The sequence below is a fragment of the Epinephelus lanceolatus genome, chromosome 14 (genome assembly GCF_041903045.1).
Source record: "Epinephelus lanceolatus isolate andai-2023 chromosome 14, ASM4190304v1, whole genome shotgun sequence".
In the NCBI taxonomy this organism is placed as follows: Eukaryota; Metazoa; Chordata; class Actinopteri; order Perciformes; family Serranidae; genus Epinephelus; species Epinephelus lanceolatus.
Window position 1 is genome coordinate 43991259 of NC_135747.1, and position 27348 is coordinate 44018606.

Below are 27348 nucleotides of genomic sequence, written 5' to 3' on the forward strand. Positions count from 1 at the left end.
GTGTGTGTGTGTGTGTGTCTCTGAGGTGTGCAGGGCCTCCGACACTCCGAGCGGAAGAAGTGAGAGTTGTTTGGTGGAACATTAACGCCAGTCTGCTTTAAGAGGATTCATGACCGAGCCTCTACACTCGTGTCCTCGGAGCAGAGACGGAGTGGGACGGACTTGGAAATCAGTCAGCAGCTCCCGATGCGACAGCAAACATCCAAAAAGTCTCCACAGCAAATAAAGCACCATGAGTAAGGTAAGAAGTGTGTGTGCAGCGGACTGTTTGAGGGGCTCAAATGTTTTTAACAAATGATTTAAACCCACTGTAAAAGAAAAAAAAAGTTTTCTGGAGTGTGTGTGGATCAGGGGCGAGGACAGGGGACAGGGGACAGGGGACAGACGGAGCGGAGCGGCTTCTGGTGTCTGGTAAATGAAGTGAAAATGCGTTTTCCTCTCGTCCTGTAAGTGAATCCGCAGCCGAGTGTTTGAGACTCACAGAACAGGTCTGTCTCTGCAGACCAGGACTGCAGGGGCGCTAAGTTAGTAGTGAGATGATGCAACAGGCGCTCAGGCTGCAGGGACCGTTTGGAGATCTGGTGCCACACATGCACTCAAGACTTGTGTGGAGACACATGGTCACAGCTGAACATTTAAAGGGTCATTTCACCAACATAGAACACAGGGAGACTTATAACCACCCACAGAGACAGACTACCAGCCTGTCTGAGCACACTTTGTTTTAATAGCACAGATTTTGATCTGGCCCAGCATCGGCACAAACTCAGCACGCGGGCTGAAATTAGTCTGACCACATGCAGCTGCCAGACTCTGCTGAGAAACCAAGTCCTCCTGAGGAAACTGTCCCTGAGAGCTGTTAACAGAGAGTTATCCAGAGTCAGAGGGACACTGACCGATAAAACATCCTCACTGTCTCCTGGAGCTGATGTTCACATCACTCAGTCGTGACATCATCATGGTGTGGAAATGGAGTTAAAAGACACTCCTCTGAAGGACAAAGTCAGTGTACTGTGAAATTTAAAAATATATTTGTATATGAGTTTATCATGTGCAGGACGATGATCATAAACCAGCACACTGTTTGTTTCAAAAAGTCCAGTTTGTAGGATTAAGAGGCGTCCAGCAGTGAGCGAAAACAGGAACGTCTCTCTTTCTAGAGCCCGTGTTTGATTTGTGTGTTCTGGGCTACTGTAGAAACAACATGGCCGCCTCAGAGGAAGGCGACCCACACTCCAGAGTCCTGCACTTTAAAATGTTGGTGAGCATTGCTAGTGATTATAGTTTCCTTGATATTACTGCTATATGTAGATACGTGCTATATAAAGGCACATATGACTTTATGTGCTAGAAAATATATATTAACTTAAGATTTTGAGGCAAGATGACTTTGGGGGCCCAGACATTTTAACTTTGATGGAGAAAAATCTCTCAGACATTTTAGCAACATTTTTTTCTGACATTTTATTGACATTTTTTTTTGGACATTTTGTCAACAATATATTATGCCCTTGGGGGACATTTTATTATTTTTTTGGGCACTTTATCAACTTTTTTTTTCAGACTTTTTATTAACATTTTCTTCTGATATTTTATCAACATTTTTTGGACATTTTATTAACATTTTCTTCTGATATTTTATTAACAATTTTTGGACAGTTTATTAACATTTTCTTCTGATATTTTATCAACATTTTTTGGACATTTTATTAACATTTTCTTCTGATATTTTATTAACAATTTTTGGACATTTTATTAACATTTTCTTCTGATATTTTATTAACAATATTTGGATAGTTTATTAACATTTTCTTTTGATATTTTATCAACATTTTTTGGACATTTTATTAACATTTTCTTCTGATATTTTATTAACTTTTTAAAAAACATTTATCAACATTTTCTGCATGATCATATTAAAAGTGTTGAAATAGTCTGACAGTAATTCTTTTCATTTTTGCATATTGATTTACTCCAGTGAATCATGTGTTCTTAACATAATCAGCCACATTCCTGTTATTCCATGTCAAATATTGATCAGCTCTGTTAGAGACAGAGAAAATATTTATTATACCTGCTCCTTTTTTTAATATTTGACAAAGAGATTAGTCATTGGATTATGAATTAACTGACAGAGGGTTTAACATTTCTTACTGCACCTGGTTTAAAAAGTGTCGACTCCCATTCAGTGAACAAACTGTGTCCTCTTTCAGAAACTATGTGGGACCAATTATCCCATCAGCATCTGCTTCATCGTGGTGAACGAGTTCTGCGAACGCTTCTCCTACTATGGCATGAAAGGTACGTAACTTTCCACAGGTGGAAACATGTGGTCGCCCAGATCGACCTGAAGAACAGCATTCTGTGTGAACAGTGTTTGACACAAAGCTGAACGAGCAGTGATGCTCATAGAGTCAGAGTTACAGAGAGCCTTCAGACCGGGGTCTCCACCTTCCCTCACATGACCTCACTGACACTCACATGTCATTTCCTCTTCAAGCAGTTTAAATCAATACTTCCAGGAACAGGAAGTAAAATTCACTTGATGAGAAGGTGTGATGAGGTTTGAGGAGCAGGAACCGGAGGGAGATTAATATTTTTGTCTGATGAATAACTTAAATAAATATAGATGAATTGAATAATCACCTCATCACTGCATCAGTTCATTGTGAGTGAACAGCTTTCACCGTTCAGTGTCTCACTCTGAGGGCTGAGTTCACACGAGCCGCCAGAAAACATCATTTGCCTCAGCGTGTTGTCAGAAACCTCGTGAACGCATGAATCAATCATTTGAGCTGAGTGTGACAGAAAAAGAAAAAACTCTTTACTAACTAGCTTTTTCTCAAAGCTTTCAGACACGTCTTTAGTTAACAACTGTCTGCTGAGGAAGATCATGTGCTGCAGTTGAAAGCTCAGGGAAAAGCTTTGAAGCTGACTTTGAATGAAGAGTTTTTCATCAGATAATTTCTGTGTTAGCACCAGATAATAAAGTGATATTTATATAGTACTGTGGGGCAGTTTTTCTGGTTGCTGACTTCACAATTTGCGTTATGATGTTGACTTCAACTCATGTTGGTCAAACGACGAACAAGGTGAACAAGGTGACTGGTAAACATGACCATGTGACTCTGATGTATCTGCTCATGTGGTGACATCACATCCAGGCTGGTAACAACAACAGACAAGTTTATCTTCTTAAAGGGGAACAACAACTAACTTAATAATTCCTGTATGTTATTTCTATGGCCGAGAAGAGTTCAGTCAATAATTGTCAACATGAGCTTCTCTCCCTCGAAGCCAGAAACCAGAAAAAATGTTGATGAAATGTCCGGAATTTTTTTTTTTTTTTTATAAAATGAAATGCCAGAAAAATATTTTAAAAAATGTTCAGAAAATATCATAGAAAATGTTAAAACAACATTTGAAAAATTGTTGATAAAACTTCCAAAAATATTAGGAAAATATCTGAAAAAAATGTAAATAAAATGTCAAAAAAAGTTTAAAAAAAAAAAAATCTAAAGCTATTTTGAAATTATCCCAAAAAAAAAAAAAAATGTTAATGAAATGTCCAAAAAAGTTGATAAAATGTTTTTTTTTTAAAAAATCAGTAAAATGTCCGAAGATATGTAAATAAAATGTCTCAAAAATGTTGAAAAAACTTCCAAAAAATAGCGTGAAATTATTGGAAAGAAATTTCATGAAATGTCCAAAAAAAGTTAATGACATTTCTGAAAAAAACTTGATAAAATATCTGAAAAAATCTTGATAAACGTTCTGAAAAAAATGTTGATTTAAATGTCAGAAAAATGTCGATAAAATATTCTGAAAATATCTGATTTTTTTTTACAAAATGTCTTAGAATATGTTATTAAAATGTCCAAAAACATTAATAAAATATCTGTAAAAAGAGAAGTGAGTCTCAAACTTGTGACGTCATCAAGTCTAAAGTCGGGAGCTGCTCCATAGATGATGAATGGAAGAGTGAAGTTTGTCGTGTTTTTACACCTAAATGAACGTTATTATTAGTACACGTGTTCTCAGTTGTGAAGTTTGGACTCTACATGTCCTCTGATCGGGGTCACAGCTTCATGCTCGTGTGTCTGTTCACAGCGCTGCTCACGCTTTACTTCGTCAACTACCTGCACTGGGATGAGGACCTCTCCACCGCTATCTACCACGCCTTCGGCAGCCTCTGCTACTTCACACCCATCCTGGGAGCGCTCATCGCTGACTCCTGGCTCGGAAAATTCAAGTGAGTCCCGTGTCCTTCGTCCCCGAAAAGGGTCAGTTCACTCGGAATCACCAACAACTAGGTGTCAGATGTGTCATCATGGATCTGTAGTTTCATCATCACTGGTGTGTTTTATCCCCTTTAACCTGAGAGCTTTGTCTGAGTTGTGTAACAGCTCCTATTAGTGGGCATGAATCACTCCGACCACACACACACACACACACACACACACACAGATGTTGTATAATGATAAGTGCTCTGACTGTCGGTCACCACTGTCCACAGGACCATCATCTACCTGTCCTTCGTCTACGTCATCGGCCATGTGGTGAAGTCGGTCGGAGCCATTCCCACTGTGGGGAACACCACCGTGCACGTGTGAGTGATCAGGAGCTGGTTCAGGACCAGTGCTGTCAGACAGAGGACACACACAGGTCCCTGTTATTACTGTGCATTAAGGTGTGTGGTGCCAGCCCAGTTCAGCCCAGTTCAGCCCAGTTCAGCCCAGTCAGCAGAAGAAAATGTGGCTTTGTTGTGTTCAAACAATGAATATGTGACACTGCAGGAGCTCATCAGGTCAGTTTATATGTGTAGAGGGTGAAATCAGATGGGATGGATCGCAGCCTTCAGACGAGTCCTCCTCATTCATGGCTGCAGTCACACACTTTATACTGAGTGCATGATGAACAGGAACGCGTCGTGAGAGAGGAGACAGAGGGAAGTCTTCACAGATTATTTTCTTTATTGAACAAGTTATTACATCATCAGTTAGACAGTAAGAGACGTCTGTCACAAGTTCCCACAGTCCAACATGACGTCATCAGATTGTGTATTCTGTCCAACCAACAGTCCGACACCCGAAGACCTTCATTTACATAAATCAAATTAATCCAAACTGTTGAAGCACTGGATTAATTCTTCTGTGAGTGAAGAGCCGTGTCCCTCCCTGATAACGGTTGTGTTCATGTCTTCATTTTCATTGTAAAGCCCTGATGAAGACATGAAGTGGTCCACACGTGTCAGCTCGTTTAATCATTTAGCCTCGACAGTAGAGCTGCAGCGATTAGTCGACTAATCAATGACTTATTGACCATCAAAATAATCAGTTAATAATTCAGTAGTCGACTAATCGGTTTGAGTCTTTTCATAGAAAAGAACTATAAGTACCCAAAATACTCTTATTGCAGCTTCTCACGTTCAGATATCGGCAGCTTTACACACTCTCCCATGACGGGGAACTCAAACCCTTTGGCGTGAGTACGAAACAAGACATTAGGTGACATCATTTTGGGGTTTGGGAGAGACAGACCAACATTTTTCAACATTTTAACACATTTTTCAATAAAATGATTAGTCGACTAACGACAATGAAAATAATCGTTAGTTGCAGCCCTACTCTGCAGTAAAGACTTTTAAATATGTTCTTCCTTGTTCTTTATCTTGTTGGAGAGCCTTCCTGTAGATCCCCACTCACCATGAGCACCCGACACAAGGTTTTGATCTGCCTTTGAGTTGCCTCTCTCTTTCTAAGGTTTCATTTTTTGTTGGGCAACTTCAGACTATCAGTTTCTGTAACGCCCCACCGCACTCCACCGCTGACCCAGACTAACCACATAAGACACCTTTAAACCATCAGTCATTAATAAATCATGCAAACATGATAATAACTCTCAGACTGAGAGGCAGCGGTCCCCTCACACCACCTCTCCTCCTCTGCTGCTGCCACACAAGCGCTTTAACACTTCCTCCTCAGGCCAGGTGCAATACAGCTCGTTAGGTAACGCAGCTCACCTGGGCAGATGCACACCTGAGGGAAAGTGACAGCAGCACAGAACACACACAGCTGTAACAGTGTGAGTGCTGCGGTTCACACGTCCTGTATCCTCATTATCAGCAGGTTATTTGCATGTGTACGTTTGTGAATGTGTTCAGTGTGACAGTTAACTCAAACTGTTCTGTGCGTCCACTGTCGTTATCAGCTGGTCATGTGTGTGTGTGTGTGTGTGTGTGTGTGTGTGTGTTGCAGCTCTCTGTCCATGGTAGGTCTGATACTCATAGCTTTCGGCACTGGAGGAATCAAACCCTGCGTGGCGGCGTTTGGAGGAGACCAGTTTGATGAGGAACATGTAAGTCACCGCACTTCCTGTTCAGTCTGAAGACACAGTGTGTTGTACGGTGTGTACAGTGGCGTCCCTGATGGACACAGTGAGTTACATCATCTGGGACGAGTCAGTATGAATGAGATTTATCCAGCAGGAAGCAGTCTGAGTGAACAGGAAGTCAGAGTGTCGTCTGTTGGTGATGGAAGAGTTTGATTTGTTTTCAGTTCTCACTCTTTAACTTCATATCACACAAACTCTACGTTCTAAAATGTGACTGTTTATATTTCATTTAGCTTTTCACAGTATAATTATAGTGTTTAAAACGTGTCCTGATTATTTCGTTGATCTCCTGCAGGGCACCGAGAGGCAGAAGTTCTTCTCCATTTTCTACATGTCCATCAACGCCGGCAGCCTTCTGTCCACCGTGATCACTCCCATATTGAGAAGTGAGCTGCCTTAATGTTCAACATGTTATATAACCAATCAGGTGACCAGGTGTCTCTGACATCACTGCTGTTAACGCTGGATTTACTCCCACAGGTGACGTGCAGTGTTTCGGTGGAGACTGCTACGCTCTGGCCTTCGGGGTTCCTGCAGCTCTGATGATGGTGGCTTTAGGTGAGTGTCCGTCCACCCGTTACATCATCCGACAGACGCCAGAGGAAAATATTGGCATTGTATGATTCATACATATTGTTATCAATGATGTGTATGTAAAGTGTAATGTTAGGTGATGTAGTTTATGAGCTGACTGTGCCATCGGGAGGAGGAGGAGGGCATGGTGGAAGGTGTGGCACCATAAAGACACCTGCCAAGCTGCAGACAACTGTTTGAGACCGACAAGTGAGTCATCACTATATTTCCAGCGGCATTTTAGTCACCAAACATGGGTGTTTTTAGCAACACGTCACCAGTGGCCAGTAGACTTGGGGGTGGCATGGTGGTGCAGTGGTTAGCACTGTTGCCTCACAGCAATAGGGTAGGTTTCTTCCAGGTGCTCTGACATGTTCTCCCTGTGGCAGCGTGGGTTTGACCGGACAAAGCCACTCTTCGTCAGGACAGCTGCCTCCGTCTCACTCAGACGCACCTCAGCTCTGGGTCTGCAGCTGCACGTACCAGAGAACAGTGTGAAAACAAGGAGCGCTCACTCTGCAGCTGCAGCTGGGGACCAAAAACATCCCCAGATGTAAACAACACACTGACTGACGAACAAGCAAATAAAAGAAGAAGAATGTCAGAGGCGTCTGAGGCAACTGATGATTTGGCGCCAAATTAAGGTTCAGGTTTTTTTTTTTTTTTTTTTGAGTGAGATATCTGAACAGCAGTCGGACGGCCACGACAGTTTGAATACTGGTGATGGTTAAAACACATTAAAACAAATGAATGCACTTTGTGCTCCAAGGAAACAAATAAAAGCACCAGGCTGCAATGTAATGCCACATTTTCATGTCTCCACATCGGTGATAGCCTCAGCTGGAGGCATCATGTCTTCAGGTTGTGCGTCCATCTGTTCCTCAAAGTTGGCACAAATATCCACTGAGGAATGAACTGATAAGAATTTGGTGGTCAAAGGTCACTGTGACCTTGTCTGTCTCATTCTTCTGAACATGATATCTCAAGAACAGCTCAAGAACAGAGAGAGTTCCTCAAGTTTGGCACACATCTCCACTGTCGATGATACACTGATTAGATTTTGCTGCTCAAAGGTCAGTGTGACCTCGCAAACATGTGTTTGTCCACAAATGAAGAATTTATTCACTAATTCTGACCAAACTTGACACAAATGTCTAACAGGATGAAATAATGAAGGTCAAAAGGTCAAAGGTCAGCTTGACTGTGACATCATCATGTTTTAACGTCATATCTCAGGAACAGAAGGGGAGACATTTGGTCAGATACTGAATTGGTGACTCTAATCTTGAAACTGTGCTGATTGTATAGATCTTCTGTGTGTGAAGCATCCATGTTTTCACTGACATGGATGGAGACTGTCAGAGACACTGGACTGGTGGGCGGAGTCATACAACCACAGGGTGGACTGGTGGGCGGAGTCATACAACCACAGGGTGGACTGGTGGGCGGAGTCATACAACCACAGGGTGGACTGGTGGGCGGGGTCATACAACCACAGGGTGGACTGGTGGGCGGAGTCATACAACCACAGGGTGGACTGGTGGGCGGGGTCATACAACCACAGGGTGGACTGGTGGGCGGAGTCACACAACCACAGGGTGGACTGGTGGGCGGAGTCATACAACCACAGGGTGGACTGGTGGGCGGAGTCATACAACCACAGGGTGGACTGGTGGGCGGAGTCATACAACCACAGGGTGGACTGGTGGGCGGAGTCACACAACCACAGGGTGGACTGGTGGGCGGAGTCATACAACCACAGGGTGGACTGGTGGGAGGAGTCATACAACCACGGGGTGGACTGGTGGGCGGAGTCACACAACCACAGGGTGGACTGGTGGGAGGAGTCATACAACCACAGGGTGGACTGGTGGGCGGAGTCACACAACCACAGGGTGGACTGGTGGGCGGAGTCATACAACCACAGGGTGGACTGGTGGGCGGAGTCATACAACCACAGGGCGGTGACTCTAGTTAATATTAGTGTCCAGATTGTATCAGATTGAAGTACAGACTTGCATCTGTATGCTGACAGTTTGTTTGTATGAAGTCCAGTGTGTGACGCGCTGGGCTTCCTCTAGGTCAAGGCCCTTCCTCATTCGTCCTGACAGTCAGTTGTCTCTGCCGCAGACTCCCCTCTCTGATCCGTGTGGGCTTCACGCTCCGCTGACCGCTCACTGTGAAAACAAGCTGTGAGTTTATTACTGGAGGGGCCGCAGATCGCAGTGAGGATGACACAGAGTACGAGCCTCAGTGGTCGAGGCCTGAGGCTTATTTACAGCACGTTAGATTTTATTTCAGAAGCCATTAAAGAGGACAAAACATCCATACATGGTAACGCACTCTGACAGATTCTGCTGTTTCTCCTCATGTCGGTGAGGAAATAAATACAGAGCCAATAAGATCATGTTGGCACGTCTGCTACCAAGCAAGTGGAGAGCTTGTTTGCACAACAGCTGAACTGTTTCCAACATAAACTGTTTTGTTCACTCCTCCGGGTCCGGCCTAACTCTTCATCCATCTTGTGCAGTTGTGTTCATTGCTGGCAGCGGGCTGTACAAGAGGAATCCTCCCCAGGGAAACATCCTGTTGGAGGTCTGCAAATGCATCGGGGTGAGTCATCTCTCAGTATTATTAATGTGCAAATGGATTTATTCACTTTGGTTTGCTGTCCAGGAACATGTTGTCTTGTAATAGCAACACAAATTTGCAAATTGCTTCTGCTTCTGTCTGATTTTCAATTCTGGTATTTTCTTTTTGCAGTTTGCCATCGAAAACCGCTGGAACAGATCAAAGTATGACTCTCCGAGGAAACACTGGCTGGACTGGGCTGAGGAGAAGTACTCAGTAACTGCACTCCTACTGCTAACTCCTGCATTTCTCTGAAAGAGAGCACCGCTGGTTCCAGTGCAGTAACACGATCTGTGTGTTTGTGTGTCAACAGAAGCGACTGATCCAGGAGATTAAGATGGTGCTGCGGGTTTTGGTGCTCTACATCCCACTGCCGATGTTCTGGGCTCTGTTTGATCAGCAGGTTCGTAAAGACACCTTGAGTTCCTTTCTTTAATATGTCCATTTCCACAGTTCATGCACCGTGCACTGAAGCTGAGTGTCTGAGAAAACCAAACGAGGCTCTCTGAATGTTACTCTGACCGTCCACCACTGTGGTTTGAAAATGTGTCAACAAGTGTTGGACGGATCGCCACGGAGACTTTCATGTCAAAAAGTCTTTCAGGCGATCAGTGGAGACTCCAGGAAGTTACGGTTTCCAGCCAAGACGTTCAGACACATGACCAGACAAATTAAACAAACGAGATAAAACACTTTAATTAGTGAGCTGTAGGGGGGCGGGGAGGCAGATTTGGAAGCGTTGGACGATTGGCTTTTCATCAGAACAAAAACTAATGCTGTCAGAATGATGATATAATCATACAAGTGGGTAAATAAAGTAAATTATTTTATGTAATGTTCATAGTGAGCATCACACATCTGAAACAGTCTGTAACTTGGATAAATAGAAATAAGTTCTCATCACTTTTAATTAGACTGAATGAAGAAGACAGTAGTTCTCTAAAACTGGTGTAGGTCAGGGTGTCCAGGAGCGCAGTGGTTAGAGTTGGCATCCCATGTACTAAGGCAATGTTCGTGCCGCAGCAGCCGTGGGTTCGATTTCAGTCTGAGGCCCTTTGCTGCACTTTATCCCCCCAGTTTGGGCTGCTTCAGCCGCTGACTGGGTGTCAGTCTCTGGAGCTGCTGCCTGCTCTCCTCCCTCCTCAGGTGGTCTGTAGCTGCAAGTAGAGAGGTGGAGGACACACTGTGATTTGAGGATCTAACTAACGTTAGCTACATAAATATGAACGTGAAGCTGCACCTGTGAGTCTTTGGCTCCAGTTAGCAGAAGGCTAAACTGTTAGCATCATGTTGTCTCCATGTCTGAAACTCTTCACTGATACTGACACGTGTTTTATTTAGTTTATTGTCAGACTCTCTTTCAGACTCTGTTTGATCAGTCCGTCTCTTTGTTGGGTTGCTCTGCAGTGGAGACAGTTGTTGGCAATGCTGGAACAGCAACTTTCTCTGCAGGATTCTCCTCCATTGAATCAGGTTTTCACCATCTGAAGGAGCGTGCACACTCTTCTGCATTTGCAGATCAGCCAATAGGAATGCCCTCTCAAAGTGTTTTGTCACAGGCTAGATTTTCTAAAGCCTCTAAAGAACAGAGCCAAGAGGAGGAGCAGGAGTCTAGTTCTCCCTCACACCACTTGGATTACAGTATGATAAAAGTTTATTATGGGATTGTTTCCCAGTGACACCAGAATGAGACTCTCAGCTTGAAGTCAAGTATCATATTCACGTTTTGATTGCTCGTGCGTGACCAGTCTCCTCAGTCAGCATGAGGTCAAGGTCCTGTGTCACTGCTCTCTTTTTAAAGTCCCATAACTATGTGTTATCTTCTCCTCTGACCAGAACTCAACACAAGCGTCTGATTATGGAAAACCTCAAAGCCACGTTCAACATTCCTGAGCCCCGGCCCTCCTGAACTTACTCTCTGTTTAACACTAACTCTGACACGTCTGCTCTGGAGGACATGTCAGATCTTTACTCATCATTATTCTCTCTAGGAAAAACACAACTCAGGTCTGCTGTGGTGATGGTGTCATTATGCTAAGCTAAGCTAAGCTAAGCTAAGCTAGCAGTGAAGCTGATGCTTTACAGTGACAGTGACAGTCAATGTCTTTGCTGCAGGGCTCCCGCTGGACGCTTCAGGCCACGAGGATGAACATGGCTTTTGTAAGTTTCCTTCATGAGATAACGGAGGTGTAATGATGTGTTAGCAGCTGATAACATCTCTTATTGCTCTTTGATATCAGTGGGTGGGTCTGAGATTCATCTGATTGCTCAATAAGTCCTGTAAACGTTTCCTTTGTCAGGGTGTTGCTGCAGCTCATCGTTTTACTCCAGTAAATGACGAAGGTTATGATGTATATAAAACACAAACTGGTCCAGTTGGATGTGAATTTTATTGGGCGATGCTAACCGTAATTATCCTGTTAAATTTATGGAGTTAAAGTTTAAATGGTTTTCCTGATAAAGATGAAATCTTCTTCTTCTTCTCTTCCAGGGAGATTCCTTCAATATTAAACCGGACCAGATGCAGGTGTGTGCAGGTCGTCCCGCCCTCAGCTCAGTGATGCAACAAGCTCCCTTTTTTATTAAAGTTATATTTTTGTTGGTGCTTTTAGAGTCACACAATAATACAGGACAGGGTTTTTAAACTATCCAGTCAGTAGGTTTATGTCCCTTTGTGTATACAGTCCATTTGGTCCAATATTACCTCTCCACACACACTTCAGCTCCACGGTCACCTGGAGGGTCCACCACATTCAGTGTCGTCCCAGACCATCTATTTAGGAGTGGATTTGAGTTAGATCAGCCGCCACTTTCAAACATCATCACTCAAGGCAGTCATCAGTTAAAGACACGCCTTCAGCAAGTAGCCCTGTTGTCATGGACGTAGGAATCCCTGCTGTGCCAAACCAGCACATGACTCACGCCTGCCGAAGGGGTCCACGGTGGGTAGTTGCCTGTGGCTGTGAACCTTTACAGAGTCATTGGGGTCACATGTGAGTCATTGACCCAGATGGGTCCAGGTGTGAATGGGGGGGGGGGGGGGGGGGGGTGGGGGGTCTCAGGACTGCATTGTAGATGAGTGATAATTGGTGTCACAGGCCGCCTCCTCTTTTTAACGATGGTCGTTCCAGTCGTTTAACATAGACCTCTCTCATGCTGTCTGTCTCCTCTGGCTAAGATGTGAACATTGCTGTCCTCAAAGGAGCGTCCCTGTCCTTTAAGGCCCTGACACACCAAGCCGCTGATCGGCCGTCGACCAAAGTCGGGCCGTCGGTGAGCGTCTGTCGGCCTAGTTTTTGCGGTGTGTCCCGCACTGTTGGCACTTTGGCATCGGCGGCTTTTTGGCCGATTGAGCATGTTGAATCAGCAACGGAGCTTGTCGGTGAGAGAGATCACTCTGATTGGCTGTTCAGGTTTTATTTCCTCGCCCCTGTAGCGAGTGAATCTGCCTGTAGTGAAACCGGGGCTAACCGGTGCTTCCTCCTCAGGCTCCACTTCACTCAGCTGCCCCACAGACCCGCTGCTTCTTCACACTTTAACCTGAATAACAAACCGGAGCTAGCTGGGAGCAGCTAGCGGAGCGTTAGCCGCAGCATGACCGGAGGGAAGCACAGCCAGTTAGCCTCCGCTAGTCTCTGAGCTAGCCCCGGCTCTCCGTTTGGATCCAACCGGAGCACCGAGCCCTGGTTTGTTATTCAGGTTAAAGTGGGAAGAAGCAGCGGGTTTATCGGGCAGCTGAGTGAAGTGGAGCCTGAGGAGGAAACACCGGGACCGTCTGGATGTAATAGTCCGTGGAGGTGCTGCGGTGCTCGGCTGCACAGATAGGAAACCCCTCGGCTGACAGGATGTACCACTCTCTCACTCCGCTCTCTCTCACGCAGGCGCAGAACGTACGTGCTACTTGGCCGTCGGATGTAGTCCGTGTAGTGTGTTCAAATGCAACTGACACAGGGCGACGTGAGGCGACGTAGACGACGCAACAGTTGGCTTTCGTCACCGCTAGTTCTTTGCTGTCGGTTTGGTGTGTCCGCACCTTTAGATGTGAAGTGCCACAGTAACACAGTAACAAAGTCCCAGTGTCCTCAAACAAATTCTGTGTAATTAACAGGATTTTAGCTCGTTACTTTTGCAAAAATCTGATCAGGTTTTGGACCTCTGTTTTTGTGTTGCCACTGGCTGCTGACCGATTTGGCAGAAATGGCTGCCGTTCAGTTTTTACATGGATTAGTGTGTTGTGCTCCTGCCACCCACAGATGACGCAAAAAAGTGTCCAGAAATGAGGACAGCAGGTCTGAGTTCATCAGAATGAAGTATAATGTGCTGCAAACCCAAAATATAACATCCTCGTATGAGGACGCAGAGTCGCAGGAGTAGAAATGACAGTTTTACTACTATATACTATTGTTTAAATTTAAATTTCTTATATTTTCACATATCTTTCCTCTCTTGCAAGGAGCACCTGTAACATAAATAATTTCCCCTCGGGGATCAATAAAGTATTTCTGATTCTGATTCTGATTTTGGCCATTAAATGCTTCTGATTGCTTCATGGTTAGAATCTTTATCGTGTTTGATTTCCCTAAAAACTGGGGACACTGAAACTAAACTGTTCACTCGATTTTGTTATTAAAAAATATAACATCTTCTTCTGCTGCTGTGCTGACGACACACAGCTGTCTCCCTCTCAAACATAACCACAAGTTGAGAACATAAAGAACATCCGTCAGCTGAATAACGGCAGATCAGAAGGCATCTTTTTCGCCTGACTCCTGTTTGACTGCTGAGCGTGGACACTTCCTGTGTCTGTCCTTTCAAATTAAATTCCCACATGGTCCAGTCATATATGTTTGGATTAGTTTTGACGAGGCGCAGCTGCTGATGGAGTGTCACGCTTTTGTTTCCTGTGACTCAGCAGCCAAAGAAATCTTGCAGACTAACGATCTGTCTGGTTGACTAATGTTTGGTTGACCGTTAGGGGGCGGCCCGACCTGGCAGCCTCTCCAACCGTGTTAAACACTTATGAAAAATCCTGGCATGATATTTGACTCCGCCTTTAAGTTTGACGAGCAAATAAATGCAGTAGTTGAAACCAGATTTTTCCAACTCCACACCAAAATGAAGCCATTACTCTCCCTCAAAGACCTGCAGACAGTCACCACGCTCTCATCTCCTCCTGTTTGGACGACTGTAACTCTCTGTCCTGGGGCTCCTGGTTGTCCCATGCTCCAGATTCAGGCTCAGGGCTGATCCTGCCTTTGCTGTGTCCGCCCCCAAACTGAGATCAGATCTGCCCCCTTCACTGATTCGTTCAAGTCCAGCGTCTGAGTCGTCCTGACGAAGCTTTCTGTGATGTCTGCCTGTGTGTGTGTGTGTGTGTTGTCTCTCTGAATGTCTGAGCTGTGTTCCTGACAGTTGTGTTGCCTCTCGTGTGTTTTTAGGGACTTCTTCCTGTTGTACAGCACTTTGGTCGATGTGAGCTGTTTTTAAATGACGTGAACACCCTCACACACACTTATAGCACTGTAAATCTAACAAACCTACAGACTGGAATCAGATATTTAGTGTGAAACAAACATCGGTGTGTCACATCAGGACGTGTCACAGACGCCTGACGTGGCGTGTATGCTCTTCTTATGAAATCCTTTTACAGCTGTTAATCACCGCCATCCTGCCGTCTCTTTACTGTCAATATCGAAACAAAACAAGTCTTTTATTCACATGTTTCTGTAACCTTTATGATTTTATGAGCTTTTATGGCGTCATTTAACGGCCTGCTTTCCCCCTGCTGTTGTTTAGATGTTGAATGCTCTGCTGATTCTCGTCTTGGTGCCCATCTTTGACCTCATCATATATCCGCTCGTCGCCCTTTGCAGGATCAATATCACGTGAGTACAGGCCTGTTGTTTGGGACACACTTGTCTTTATGGCAGAAATGAGCCTTTGAGACGCCTCTTAACCTGGAAAATGAGCCGTGTTACCTCATGTTTTTATCCCACGCACACACCTCAGGATAACAGACTGTTAACAAGAGGAGGACATGTCTGTGCACACGTACACCAGCTTACTGTACATCATGAATGGTAAAACTGATGAGTGGGTGTTTAATGTGTTTAATACCTCCAGAGGTGCAAACATGATATCAGCAAACAACACACAGCTGTTTATAATCACTGAAGATCTCAGCTTGTGAAGGACGGAACGTCAGAACAGTGACGAGGCTGTTATCATGCAGGAGATCAGTCAGGACGCTGATGTGGAAATCTGTGATTTATAAAGTGATAAAGTTTGACTCTGAGTGACAGCTGAATAACAGTGTCGTCTGTCTGTCTGTCCGTCCGTCAGGCCTCTGAGGAAAATGGCCGCAGGGATGATTTTTGCCGCGCTGGCCTTTGGAGCGGCCACACTGGTGGAGGTGAACGTTGTGGTACGTATCTCGCCTCTTCTTACATAAAGAGAGAGACAGAAAGGTTTACTCACCACACACACACACACACACACACACACACACACACACACAGGGTTAAACACAGCCAGAGCACATGCAAACACAGACTGTGTGAGTTTCTCTGCAGCCTGGGAAACCTGAGGAATTCATCAATGCATTTTTGATAAGAACAACATTCACCACCTGTCCTGGAAACACTGAGCTGTCCTCACGGTGAGGTCAGGGGTCGGCAACTTTTACTGTCAAAGGAACAAAAATAATAAAACCAAAATCAGTCTGGAGCCACAAAACATATTTTAGCCTTGTAGCACACACAGGTAACACAGATCTAAATCAGCCAATCGACATTACGAGTAGGTTTAAATGAGCATATGTTTCACTCTGCAGGAGCTGTTTATGATTATTTGGAACTTTAACTTTGCAGTGTTGGTTGTAAAAGCAAATGAAGCTGTGCACACACGATTATATTCTCTATCCTCCACCCAAACTTCCAAAGCCAGCCTCACTCGGGAGCCACCACCCTCGAGGTTTGGCAACATTTGGAGACAATGGCTGTGGGCGTTTGAAGCGCATTTTATTTGAGAAAACTTTTTTATTTATTTGGTGCATATTTTCTTGAGGCCAACAGCAAAGATAAATGAAATTTAAAATGCTAAAAATAGCTGTTTTTATTTCCATATGATTTTTTTTGTCAAAGTCTCTGAGAGCCACTGAAGAAAGGCTCCAGAGCAACATGTTGTCAACCCTGGGTTAGGTGGATACACACTGTACTGTCACCCCCACATGTACTTTTGTATGATGTCCTCATGCTGTTGATGGCAGCTGAAGTTAGAGCCGTCTTCAGGAGGTACCTTTGAAATCATGTGGGCAGCTTGCAGCTGTATCTTAAAGGGATAGTGCACCCAAAAATGAAAACTCAGTCATTATCTACTCACCCATATGCCGAGGGAGGCTCAGGTGAAGTTTTAGAGTCCTCACATCACTTGCAGAGATCCAAGGGGAGAGGAGGTAGCAACACAACTCCACCTAATGGAGGCTGACGGCGCCCCAGATTCAAACGTCCAAAAACACATCATTGAAACCACAAAATATCTCCATACTGCTCGTCCGTAGTGATCCAAGTGTCCTGAAGCCCCGACATAAAAAGCTGTTTGAGGTCTGTTTTTAGCCTCACTGTAGCCTGTAGCTCTGACTGCCTCTCTGGACACTGGCCAGTGAAAGCACGTGAACACACATGAAGGCGGTGCCCATGTCTCACGGTCTCACGCAAGCATGCACACGTGAGTGCGGTGCCCAGAAAACATGAACGGTACCGTTCTACTGTTGGGCTAGCTGTAGCTACTGTTAGCAATAACAGTGCTCTATGTGTTATTTTGCACATACAGACAGACAGCATAGCAACATGTCCATGGATACAAATTGAACAGTGCTATGGGTTTGGCTGAGCTCATGTAAAACAAAGAAGATAAAGTTGCTATAAACAGTACGTTAGCAGAGTGTTTACTCACTGTGTATGTGACCGGCAGCCATCTTGAATTCGTAAGTCGGGGTTGATGCGGGTTGGAAATCCGATCTCAGGGTATGTTCGAGTTTAAACTGGGAACTGGGAATTTCCGACCTCAGAGTACACAACGAATGCACCAATAGATATGTGACAGTGAAGTTAAGCTGTGTGGCAAACTGGCTCAACAGTGCCCCCGAACAATTTTCAAAGTAAAAGCCCCCACCTTTAACTTTCACATAGGGAAACAAAATGTTATATGCATATGTAACACACTAAGACATACAAAAAAGTCTCTTGGAGCCACAGTGTAAACCTGACAGGAAGTCAGCCATTTTGAATTTGATATAGTTTAGGTGTGAGCTGCAGAGTGTTGGAGATATGGGCCGTAGAGATGTCTGACTTCTCTCCAGTATAACAGAACTAGATGACACTCAGCTTGTGGAGCTCAAAACTCAACATCAGTGGCTCTTTACAGAAATCATGACCTGGTTACTCAAGATAATCCACAGACCTTGTTGCTGCAGTTTTACGTGGGAACTATTTTCTGTCTACTGAACTCCACCTGCTGTCTGGCTGCGGGTTCGATTCCAACCCACGACCTTTTGCTGCACGTCGTCCCCTCTGTCTCTGAAGCTGTCCTGTTCAAGAAGAGCAAGATGCTAAAAAATAATCAACACAGCTGCTTTCAAACATTTTGAAAGATATGTGCAACAGCGCCTTTTTAAGAAGGCAGTTGAATGACGGAGGCTGTGTTCATATGGTCCAACAAGTCTGTGGCACCTTTCCATATTTTGACGTGATAAACGCCATGTTGGGGCGCGTTAATCTGAGTCTGCACAGCTGCATGTAAAGTGGAATATTAGTGGAATATTCTTTTTTATTAGCCATGTAAACAGCTTCGTTCTTCAGAATAAGGCTAATGAACAGAATATTTTGTGCACGCAGTCACTGTGGTGTTTCTGTTTGATTCTCTGCCAGGAATCTGTGGTGGATCCTGCACCTGCGGGGAAGTGTCTCCTGCAGGTCTTTAACGTGGCGCCAGGTAACGTGAGTCTGAAGATCCCCGGCAGCGACGTGTTCCCAGAGCCGATCCCAGAGCTTCAGGTAAACGGATGGTAGGAGGGAAAACAACTCGTTAAACTGAAGTTCAAGTCATCAGGTTTTGTTGCACACACACTTGCTTTTAGCATTTCAAACCCGAGTCAGGATTGTGGACCAGAGGTTCCCAGAGCTGTGAGTGTGCTGACCCGTGCAGGGTTTATCACTGCTTCACTCAATAATGTTATCTAACCAGGAAATGCCTCAGTCAGATAAAACTGTTGTTTTTCAGGAGTGTGTTGTCATGGGAACAGCAGCAGCAGCAGATATCACAGAGAAGTTACAAAACATTTAAAGCAGATTTATGATATAAAGTATGAAGAGAATAAACAAGAGATGAACTGACAGAAACAAGATCAAGAGGATGATGTGAAACTGTCAGCGTTCAGAAATCATCAGGTACACAAACTGAACGTGCAGGATGTGTTTGTCTTTGGCTGAGTCGTGGAGACGTTTCAAACTTGTTTTGTTCGTCTGAACAGTTTGTATTTGTATTTCGATGATGCTGAACATGTGTTCACCACCACACTGAGCCACTTTTATTCAAAGAATATGCAACACAAGGGTTATGGTTTAGTTTTCTAAACATAACTATAACTGTATAAAAAGTTAAAGTGATAGATCTGATCTTGTGAGTGAGTGGGGTTGTATGAGCCACCTCCTCACACTTATTACACACATTAGACGTCAGTCAGCACACCTTTCGTTTAGACAAGCATGAAACATGGAGGCTAAGCAATAAGTCCCACCTAATAAATCATTTTGCAATAATTTCACCACTTGACATCAACCCTCTGGTGTCTCTGTGTCTCTGTGACAGGACCCTCCCAAATATGAGATGTTTCCAGCGTCCGGCGAGGACCTGAACATTGAAGTCACCTTGGGAGGAAAAACATCAGAGTGTAACTTCACGTTCGTCCAAAAGAAAGCCTACAGTCTCATCTTATACCCCGACGCTACTGGGATCCAGTGTGAACGAGTGAGTGACACATGTTTTCATATCTGCAGGGTTTTTTTTTTCCAGCTTTGAAAAAATAATGACTGAATAAGCAGCAGTCAGAGTTTAGGTTTGATTTACATCCTGAGTGGAGCACAGAAGTTACTGATCCCACCGACTTAAAACCAGTGAGTTAAAGTACAAATGAGTCCTGAGGAAACTGAACTTTATTATAACCTTGTCAGATAACTGTGTGCTCATGTTGGACCACATCACTTGGAGTCAGAAGCTGAATGAGCGACCCAGCAACCAGAATAAATGTTGGCGATGTACGATTCTGCAAAGCAAGATATTTTACATTTGTATGTTATTATGCAGCGGCTTCATCACACCGTGACCTCCAGCATGACCTGGGGCGCTTTGAGTGTGAAGCGGTCAGGATGAGAGTCAGCACCTCCAAATCTGAGGTCATGTTTGTCTGCTGGAGAACGGAGGATTGTTCCCCCTCGGTTGGGAGAGAGTTACTGCCTCAAGAGAAGGAGTTCAAGTATCTCAGGGTCTTGTTCACAGTGAGGGTAGAATGGAGCGTGAGATGGATCGGCGGTTTGGTGCGGCGTCTGCAGTGATGCGGGCGCAGTGCAGGACCATCGTGTTGAAGAGGGAGCTGAGCCAGAAGGTGAAGCTCTCGATGTCCTGGTCCATCTGCGTCCCAACCCTCACCTATGGTCATGAGCTCTGGGTAGTGACTGAAAGAATGAGGTCACTGATACAAGCGTGTGAAATGAGTTTCCTCTGTAGGGTGTCTGGGCTCAGCCTTAGAGATAGGGGGAGGAGTCAGACATCTGGAGGGAGCTCGGAGTAGAGCAGCTGCTCCTTCATGTTGAGGTGGTTCAACATCTGATCAGGATCCTCCTGGTCCAGCTGGTAGGAGGCCCCGGGGCAGACCCAGAACACACTGGAGGGACTATAGATCTCATCTGGTCTGGGAACACCTCGGGGTCCTCCAGGAGGAGCTGGAGAGCGTTGATGAGGAGAGGTATGTACTCAGCCTGCTGCCTCTGAGACCTGGCCCCGGATAAGAAGATGAAAATGAATGGATGGATGTGGCAGATAAAATTTCATGTTTGTGTTCGCTTCAACAACACTGTGGTTAACATGTGGTGATGTTTAGGCACAAAAACTCTCGGTGTTGGTTTGGAAATATCGTGTTTTGGCTTAGAATACGTGCTTCAGTGGCACAATGTTGCCTGGAAACACAGCGATGTCTTGGTACATTAAAAAATGCCTCTGGTGGCTCTATCCCAGCAGGAAACACGGCGATGACTCATCAAATAAACGCCATGTTTGGTGTCTAAAAACTCAACGATGACTTGGTAAAAAAACATACTGTTGTTTGTTGGTCTTTAACGGCAGTCTGCAGTTCGGCAGGCGTCTCGTCCAGGTGAAACAACATCCCCTCTGCCTCCACATGACAGTCAGCTCTTATACTACGTCACTTTAGAAACGTTGATACGATACGTATGAAACATCCAAATGTAACATGTCCATGGTTTGCAGAAACGAACGGCGCCAACATTTTTATCAGTCGACCAGGCTGGAGTGAGTCAACTGGTTTTAAGGGCCTTCAGGAAATAACATTCTCTGATGGTGACGGCTGATCTCTAAAATAAACAAGACTGTAAAGACAAAATATTAACAGTGATGCGTGGATAGAAATTCATCATGTACGTTGTTTTCATTCTCTGATCACTCAGGTGGAGGACTGCATCACCAAAAATAAAGACGGGAATCCTCTCCTCAGGTAAAATATGTTCACGACTCATCTTTGGTGCAAACGCTGTTGAAGTGTGAACTGTTTGTCCCTCGCTGCTGTAAAAGTGTCAGTCAGCTTAAAGTTTGTTGACGTCTTGTGATTGGACAGGTTCCTCAACACACAGCCGGAGGCCATTAACCTGACTGTTGGAGGCGTGGACTTCGTGCTGCCCTCTGGTTACAGCATGTCTCCCAACAAGACCGTGGAGCGAGGAGTGTGAGTATGACTGCAGGGCGCCGCATCCGTGTACACAGCCGAAACCATGACGCCACTTCCTGTGTAGACGCTTTTCAACTTGTAGAAGCTTCTTTATCTTTCAAAGTTGAAACTGAAGTAACTAGAAAAGTTTCCTCAGTAGAGTCCAGAGTCGTGTCCCCCCGCCCCGGCTGATTGCGGCCTCAGTAGGTAGTTCCTGTGACTCCAGCAGACGTGCCGCAGTGTGTTTCAGAAGCATCTCAGAAACTAATAACAATCCGCACATTGTCTGTTCTCCACAAAGCTGTAGCGTGTTGCAAAGAGACCATCAGTGTCTCCTGCTAACAAGCACCGTATGTGAAACATAGATCGCCTACATGTCAATTATTTATTTATTTATTTATTTATTTATTTATTTAAGGGACGATTCAAATGAATCCACATTTTTTCACATGTAAATGCACTTTACTTTTCTGAAGCCAGTTTTCATCGCTGCTCCCTCTCTCTCTGGCTCATGTCTCTGCAGCCTGAATTCTGACAGCGTGGATCATTTTCAGATTATTTCAGATGCATCAGCTGAAAACTGGTTTCTCAAGTCTGACTCATGTCCTCGTCTCCCCTTTCCCCTCAGAGTCTCTCACTGAAACAACAGCAAACATTTATCAAAATATAGTTTTAAGACTGAGAAATATCTTAAAGGGACAGTTCACCCCAAACTCATGAAAACATATTTTTCCTCTCACCTGTAGTTTGGCTGCGAGATACGGCCTAAACTAAAAAAAATGTTTATACCACACTTGACCTTTTTTTATTTGTCATTAATATTTTATCAAACTTTTTTGCTTTTTTTTTCTAACATGAACAGTGTCACCAAGTGTTAATAAATCAAATACATGTACACATATATGATTTTAAAAAGATCTATATTCTTACATAAACATGCACCACAATCTTTTTTTTTGTTGTTTGTTTCTTTATTAGAAACAAACTACAGAAGACAAACAAATAAGTCAATAAACTTTTATCTTAACAATAAAAAATAAAAAAAAATAAACACAATTTTCCTTTTTGGATTAAATAAAGTCTGAGCTGCAAACCTGTCAAAACCAAACTCACTTATTTTATTTAAATAAATAAAAGCTGCTTCCTCAAAAAAAAAAAAAGTATGTTTCCCTGAAGATGAAACACCTTTGTAAACAAATTAAACATGTCCAATGGCTATTTAATTTAATTTAATTTAATAGAGGAAACATTTATTAAAGTATAGCCGACAGTTTATAAACATATTTCTGCTCCATTGTTGATGTTGTTTAGCAGTTGTACGTTTTTTTAAAACTAATGATAATAATAATAATAATAATAATAATAATAATAATAATAATAATAATAATAATAATAATAATTATAGTATCTATTGAATTTTGTTTTATTTTGTTTTCGATTTAATTCTTTTTTTAAAAATTTTTTTTAATTTATTTATGGGCAGTCTTTGAAGATATTTTCTGGATGCTTGGGGCAGTATTATTATGGAACATTTGTCGAACATGCAGGAACATGCAACGTCTCGTAGAGGACGTTCCTTTTTCAAAAATACAGAGCAAAAAAATAGTCGAACACTCGAAGAGGAAAAATAAATAAATAAACAGAATAAAATAGACCGGGGGAGGTTTATATATATTTAAATAAATGAAAATAGTAAAGGTAAGTTAATGAATGAAAGCACCAGACAAACCAAGTCAACACTTATTTTTCTCTCCGTCCTGCTCGAGCTCATTTTTTCAGTGACGAGAAAAACAGCTTAATAAAGCAGTTAAAGGGCGGACTGCTCCTCCAGTTTAAACCTTCTCATCAGAAACACGACTGTTGGATAAATCTTCTTCTCACTGAAACTTCAATGCCCCAAAACTGATCCTGAGACTGGAACAGAGGTCGTCATATCTGACTGTGTTTTTTGTCCTTGTCTGACCTCTGACCTCGTCCTTCATGTGTAGATACACAGCCAGCTGCAGCTTACCCTCACGGGAATGTCCTGATTTGGACCTGGGCCTGCTGGACTTTGGAGCTGCCTACACGGTCGTACTCACAGAGGTCAGGATGCTCGCTGGACGTATTCATTCACTGATCCCACCGGTCGCCCACATCATGACTGAACCCTCTGTGTGTGTGTGTGTGTGTGTGTGTGTTTGACAGAAAGCAGGTAAAATCAGTGTTCACAAGATGGAGGATGTAAAAGCCAACAACGTGCACATCGCCTGGCAGATCCCTCAGTACGCCCTCATCACCATCGGAGAGGTCATGTTCTCCATCACAGGCCTGGAGTTCTCCTACTCACAGGTTGGTCGTCACACACACACACACACACACACACTCTGTCACTGCCCTCTGACACTCTGTCACCACACACTAACCCTCTCTGTTCCCTGCAGGCTCCAGCCAACATGAAGTCGGTCCTGCAGGCCGGCTGGCTGCTCACTGTTGCATTTGGGAACGTGATCGTGTTGATCGTGGCCGAGGGTGCAGGACTGAAGCAGGTATGATGTCATAGGAAGATTTTACAATCAGTTAAATCAATTAATTAATCAATTAATCAATTAAAGAAATAGATGCAGAGGTTAGAACCTCCCACCTCATTAACACACACAGAAATACAGAATGGAGAAATTTTTTTATTATAATATTTTATGTATTCCTTTACACATTAATTTATTTTTAAAATTTTTTTCAACATTTATTCATTAATTATTTTATTTCTGTATTTATTTTAGCATTTATTTATTCTTTTATAAATCTACTCCTGTATATATTTATACTTTTATTTATTTCTGTATTTCTTTATATGTTCATTTATTTATTGTATTTTATACACTATTTATTTCCCTTTTCATTTACTCCTGTATTTATCATATTTTTGTATATTTAGCTGTTTATTTTTATTCATTTATTTATTACCTGATTTATTTATACTTTTATTACTGTATTTATTTTTTATTTCCTTATTTATACATATATTTAATTTATTTATATACTTATGTGTTTATTTAAACATTGATTTCTTTCGTTTTTTATTATTTTTTTACATTTATTTATTTTCCTATTTATTTATTCCTTTATTTTTTTATTACAGTATTTTTGTATTAAATATACATTTATTTATGTATTCCTGTAGTTATTTATACTTTTTTTTATTTACAAACTTATTTTTTCCGTATTTATCTATTTATTAATAAACATGAGTCATTTTTCATTCGTCCATAACTAACCCGCATTTGTTTCCACAGTGGAAAGAGTTCCTGCTGTTTGCCAGCCTGCTGCTGGGCGTCTGCATCATCTTCTCCATCATGTCCTACTTCTACACCTACGTGGACCCCGATCAGCTGGACAAGGTTTACCTGGAGGACTCAGGGAGGGAGGATGACGACCGCGATGACGACAAAGTGAAGAAAAAACCCAACGACGTCCCCATGATGAAGACAGGGCAGAGCACCAGACTGTGACGGGGCCACATCACGTCCTCCATCGTCTCTGCTGCAGCGGGTGTGTGAGGACTGGAGAGGTGATGTGAAGGTACCGTCTTTACTTAAGGAAGGTCTCTGTGATGGTGAAGCACTAAGACGTGATCGTCAGACGTTTGTCACATTAATTAATATATTAGTGAAACTTTAACACCGTGATCAAGTGTTACTACAAATGAATGTCAGACATTATAGCTGTAAATATTTGTTGTGTATTAACTCCATGTCGATGTTTTATTTTCTATGACGCTAAAGAAAAATCAGAACCTGCTCAGTCTTTGATGAAACACGTTGGACAAATGCTTCAGTTTGCATTGTGGTTGTAACAGTGACACTAAAAGGACCAAAGCTGCTGCTGGTTCTGCATGTTGGAGGCCGCTTGTTTGAAGTGTAGTAGAAAACATTAACGTGACCAAGTGAAGAAGCTGCTGGAACTTTCTAACGTCTGTGGAGAATCATTTTTCCTCAGGTCTTAAAATGTGTTTGTCTTGTTGTGTTATTGGGAGCCAGAATAGAAGGAGTCATGGCTCAAAACCAGCCGCCACTGCCCGTCAACAAAAACAAAGACAACTATGGTTAAATGTGATAAGACCAAAGGACTGGACGGAGGCCATCATCAAAAATGCTCACATGTGCAGCGCACACTTCATATCAGGTTAGGGAAAAAGTATTTCCTGTTGTAGGGATGAATAAGGTTATGTGTATTAAGGGTTATCATGTCCACCTCATCAGAAACTGGGGAGGGATTAAGAGGAAGATTGGATTTCTCTGCAACGCTAACTTTTTAGCACATTAGCTAACGTTAGCTTCCATAGCAAAACAAACAAGTGTGGTCCTCCTTTGTAAGATTGGCTTCCTGTGACATCATCCATCCACTGAGTGAGAGCATACGGGTCGGCCAGTCTGGTCCCGTTGGTCAGTGTTTACTTATTCAAGTAACACTGGCGGTCCGGAGAGTGAGTGACCTGACATGGTGCGTTGGTAAATTCAGTCTGACGCTCTACACTAAAATGAGAGCCCTGTTGGTGGAAGAAACGCAGCGTTATATTTCTACATGAATGAACCAACGGTTAAGTTAATCACACATTCACTCCACTCGGCGCTCTGCTGCTCCGTCTCCACAGACAGAGTGTCCAGAGTGCGCTCTGCCACTCTGAGAGTGCGCTGCTCTGGATAACCCAACGCTACATTCAGACAGCGCTCCCAATTTATCAACGCTCCAGTTTGTGTCAGAGCGCACTGTGGCTATTCAGAGAGACACCAGTCATCTTCATCCATTGTCTAAAACAGGCCAACAGAACTATGGAGAACTGTTTTGCCTCCAGCTAAGCTCCGCCCACCAAAAAACGTCATACTGTTTACTAACAGTAAAAGTGTCTATACAGGGTCTCTGCAGGTTTCAACAAGTCAAATTTAAGACTTTTTTAAGACCATAATGAATACAATTTAAGACCCATTTCACATCGATAAATTCGATAAATTCTGACCGGGCAGCACAGGTAGCCTACTTCAGTTCCACTTTGTAGTTACGTTATAGCGTCCTCAAAAATCGAAACATTTAAAAGCGAGACTGAAGTTTATGCATGTTTTAAATAAAAGTAACGTCAATAGATTTTTAAGACCTTTCAAAATCGTATTTAAGACCTTTTATGAGATTTTATGAGAATTTTAGACATTTTAAGGCCTTAAATTCAAATTATTGGATTTAAGACTTTTTTAGACTTTTTAAGACCCCGCGGATACCCTGCTATAGGAGCGTCCTCTCTCTGAAACGACCTGTGATTGGTCAAAGTCTCCTGTCACAGATTTTCTAAAGCCTAAACCCAGAGCCAAGAGGAGGAGCAGGAGTCTAGTTTCCTCTCAGACCACTTCAGTCACGATATGCTGAAAGCTTATTATGGGATGTTTGTCCACTGACAGCAGAGTAAACCTGCCTACCACACCTTTAAGTCCTGTGAATGTGATGTGTAGTTGAAACATGCAGAACCAACAGCTCGGTCCTTTAAAGCCATAAAATAAAATACTTGATGGTGTTTTTGTTTACTGTGGGAAAGTACTGATGAAGCTGCTCCCTATAAAGTTCTGTAAATAGACAGCTGATGCTGAAACTTGTTTTTGTGCTGTTTGAAATTTTAAAGATTAAAATGTGCATTGGTATCAGTTTTCTCCACTGCAGTGACTGAAACTATATTTTCACGTATGGTGTGACACCTCAGGTCTCTAACATGCAGGTCACGTCAGTAGAAA

At 43.2% G+C, this 27348-nt stretch overlaps 1 protein-coding gene across 1 annotated transcript; it reads left to right on the forward strand.

Annotated features, from left to right (window-relative positions):
• Positions 1–27258, forward strand: slc15a2 (solute carrier family 15 member 2). Its single transcript, XM_078174755.1, has 22 exons — positions 1–241; positions 2214–2301; positions 4111–4252; positions 4517–4609; positions 6258–6357; positions 6689–6779; positions 6874–6951; positions 9497–9579; positions 9730–9813; positions 9911–10000; positions 11713–11757; positions 12089–12124; positions 15394–15482; positions 15940–16021; positions 18525–18650; positions 19465–19623; positions 21336–21382; positions 21503–21610; positions 23581–23677; positions 23780–23923; positions 24016–24120; positions 24868–27258. The coding sequence occupies exons 1-22, from the start codon at positions 233–235 to the stop codon at positions 25081–25083; spliced, it is 2112 nt and encodes a 703-aa protein (XP_078030881.1). The 5' UTR covers positions 1–232; the 3' UTR covers positions 25084–27258.
• Positions 27259–27348: the final 90 nt, after the last annotated feature.

Coding starts and splice junctions, on each gene's coding strand:
- slc15a2 (XM_078174755.1), top strand. Junction 18,651..19,464: donor AGCCGATCCCAGAGCTTCAG/GTAAACGGATGG, acceptor TCTCTGTGACAG/GACCCTCCCAAATATGAGAT. Junction 21,611..23,580: donor AAGACCGTGGAGCGAGGAGT/GTGAGTATGACT, acceptor CTTCATGTGTAG/ATACACAGCCAGCTGCAGCT.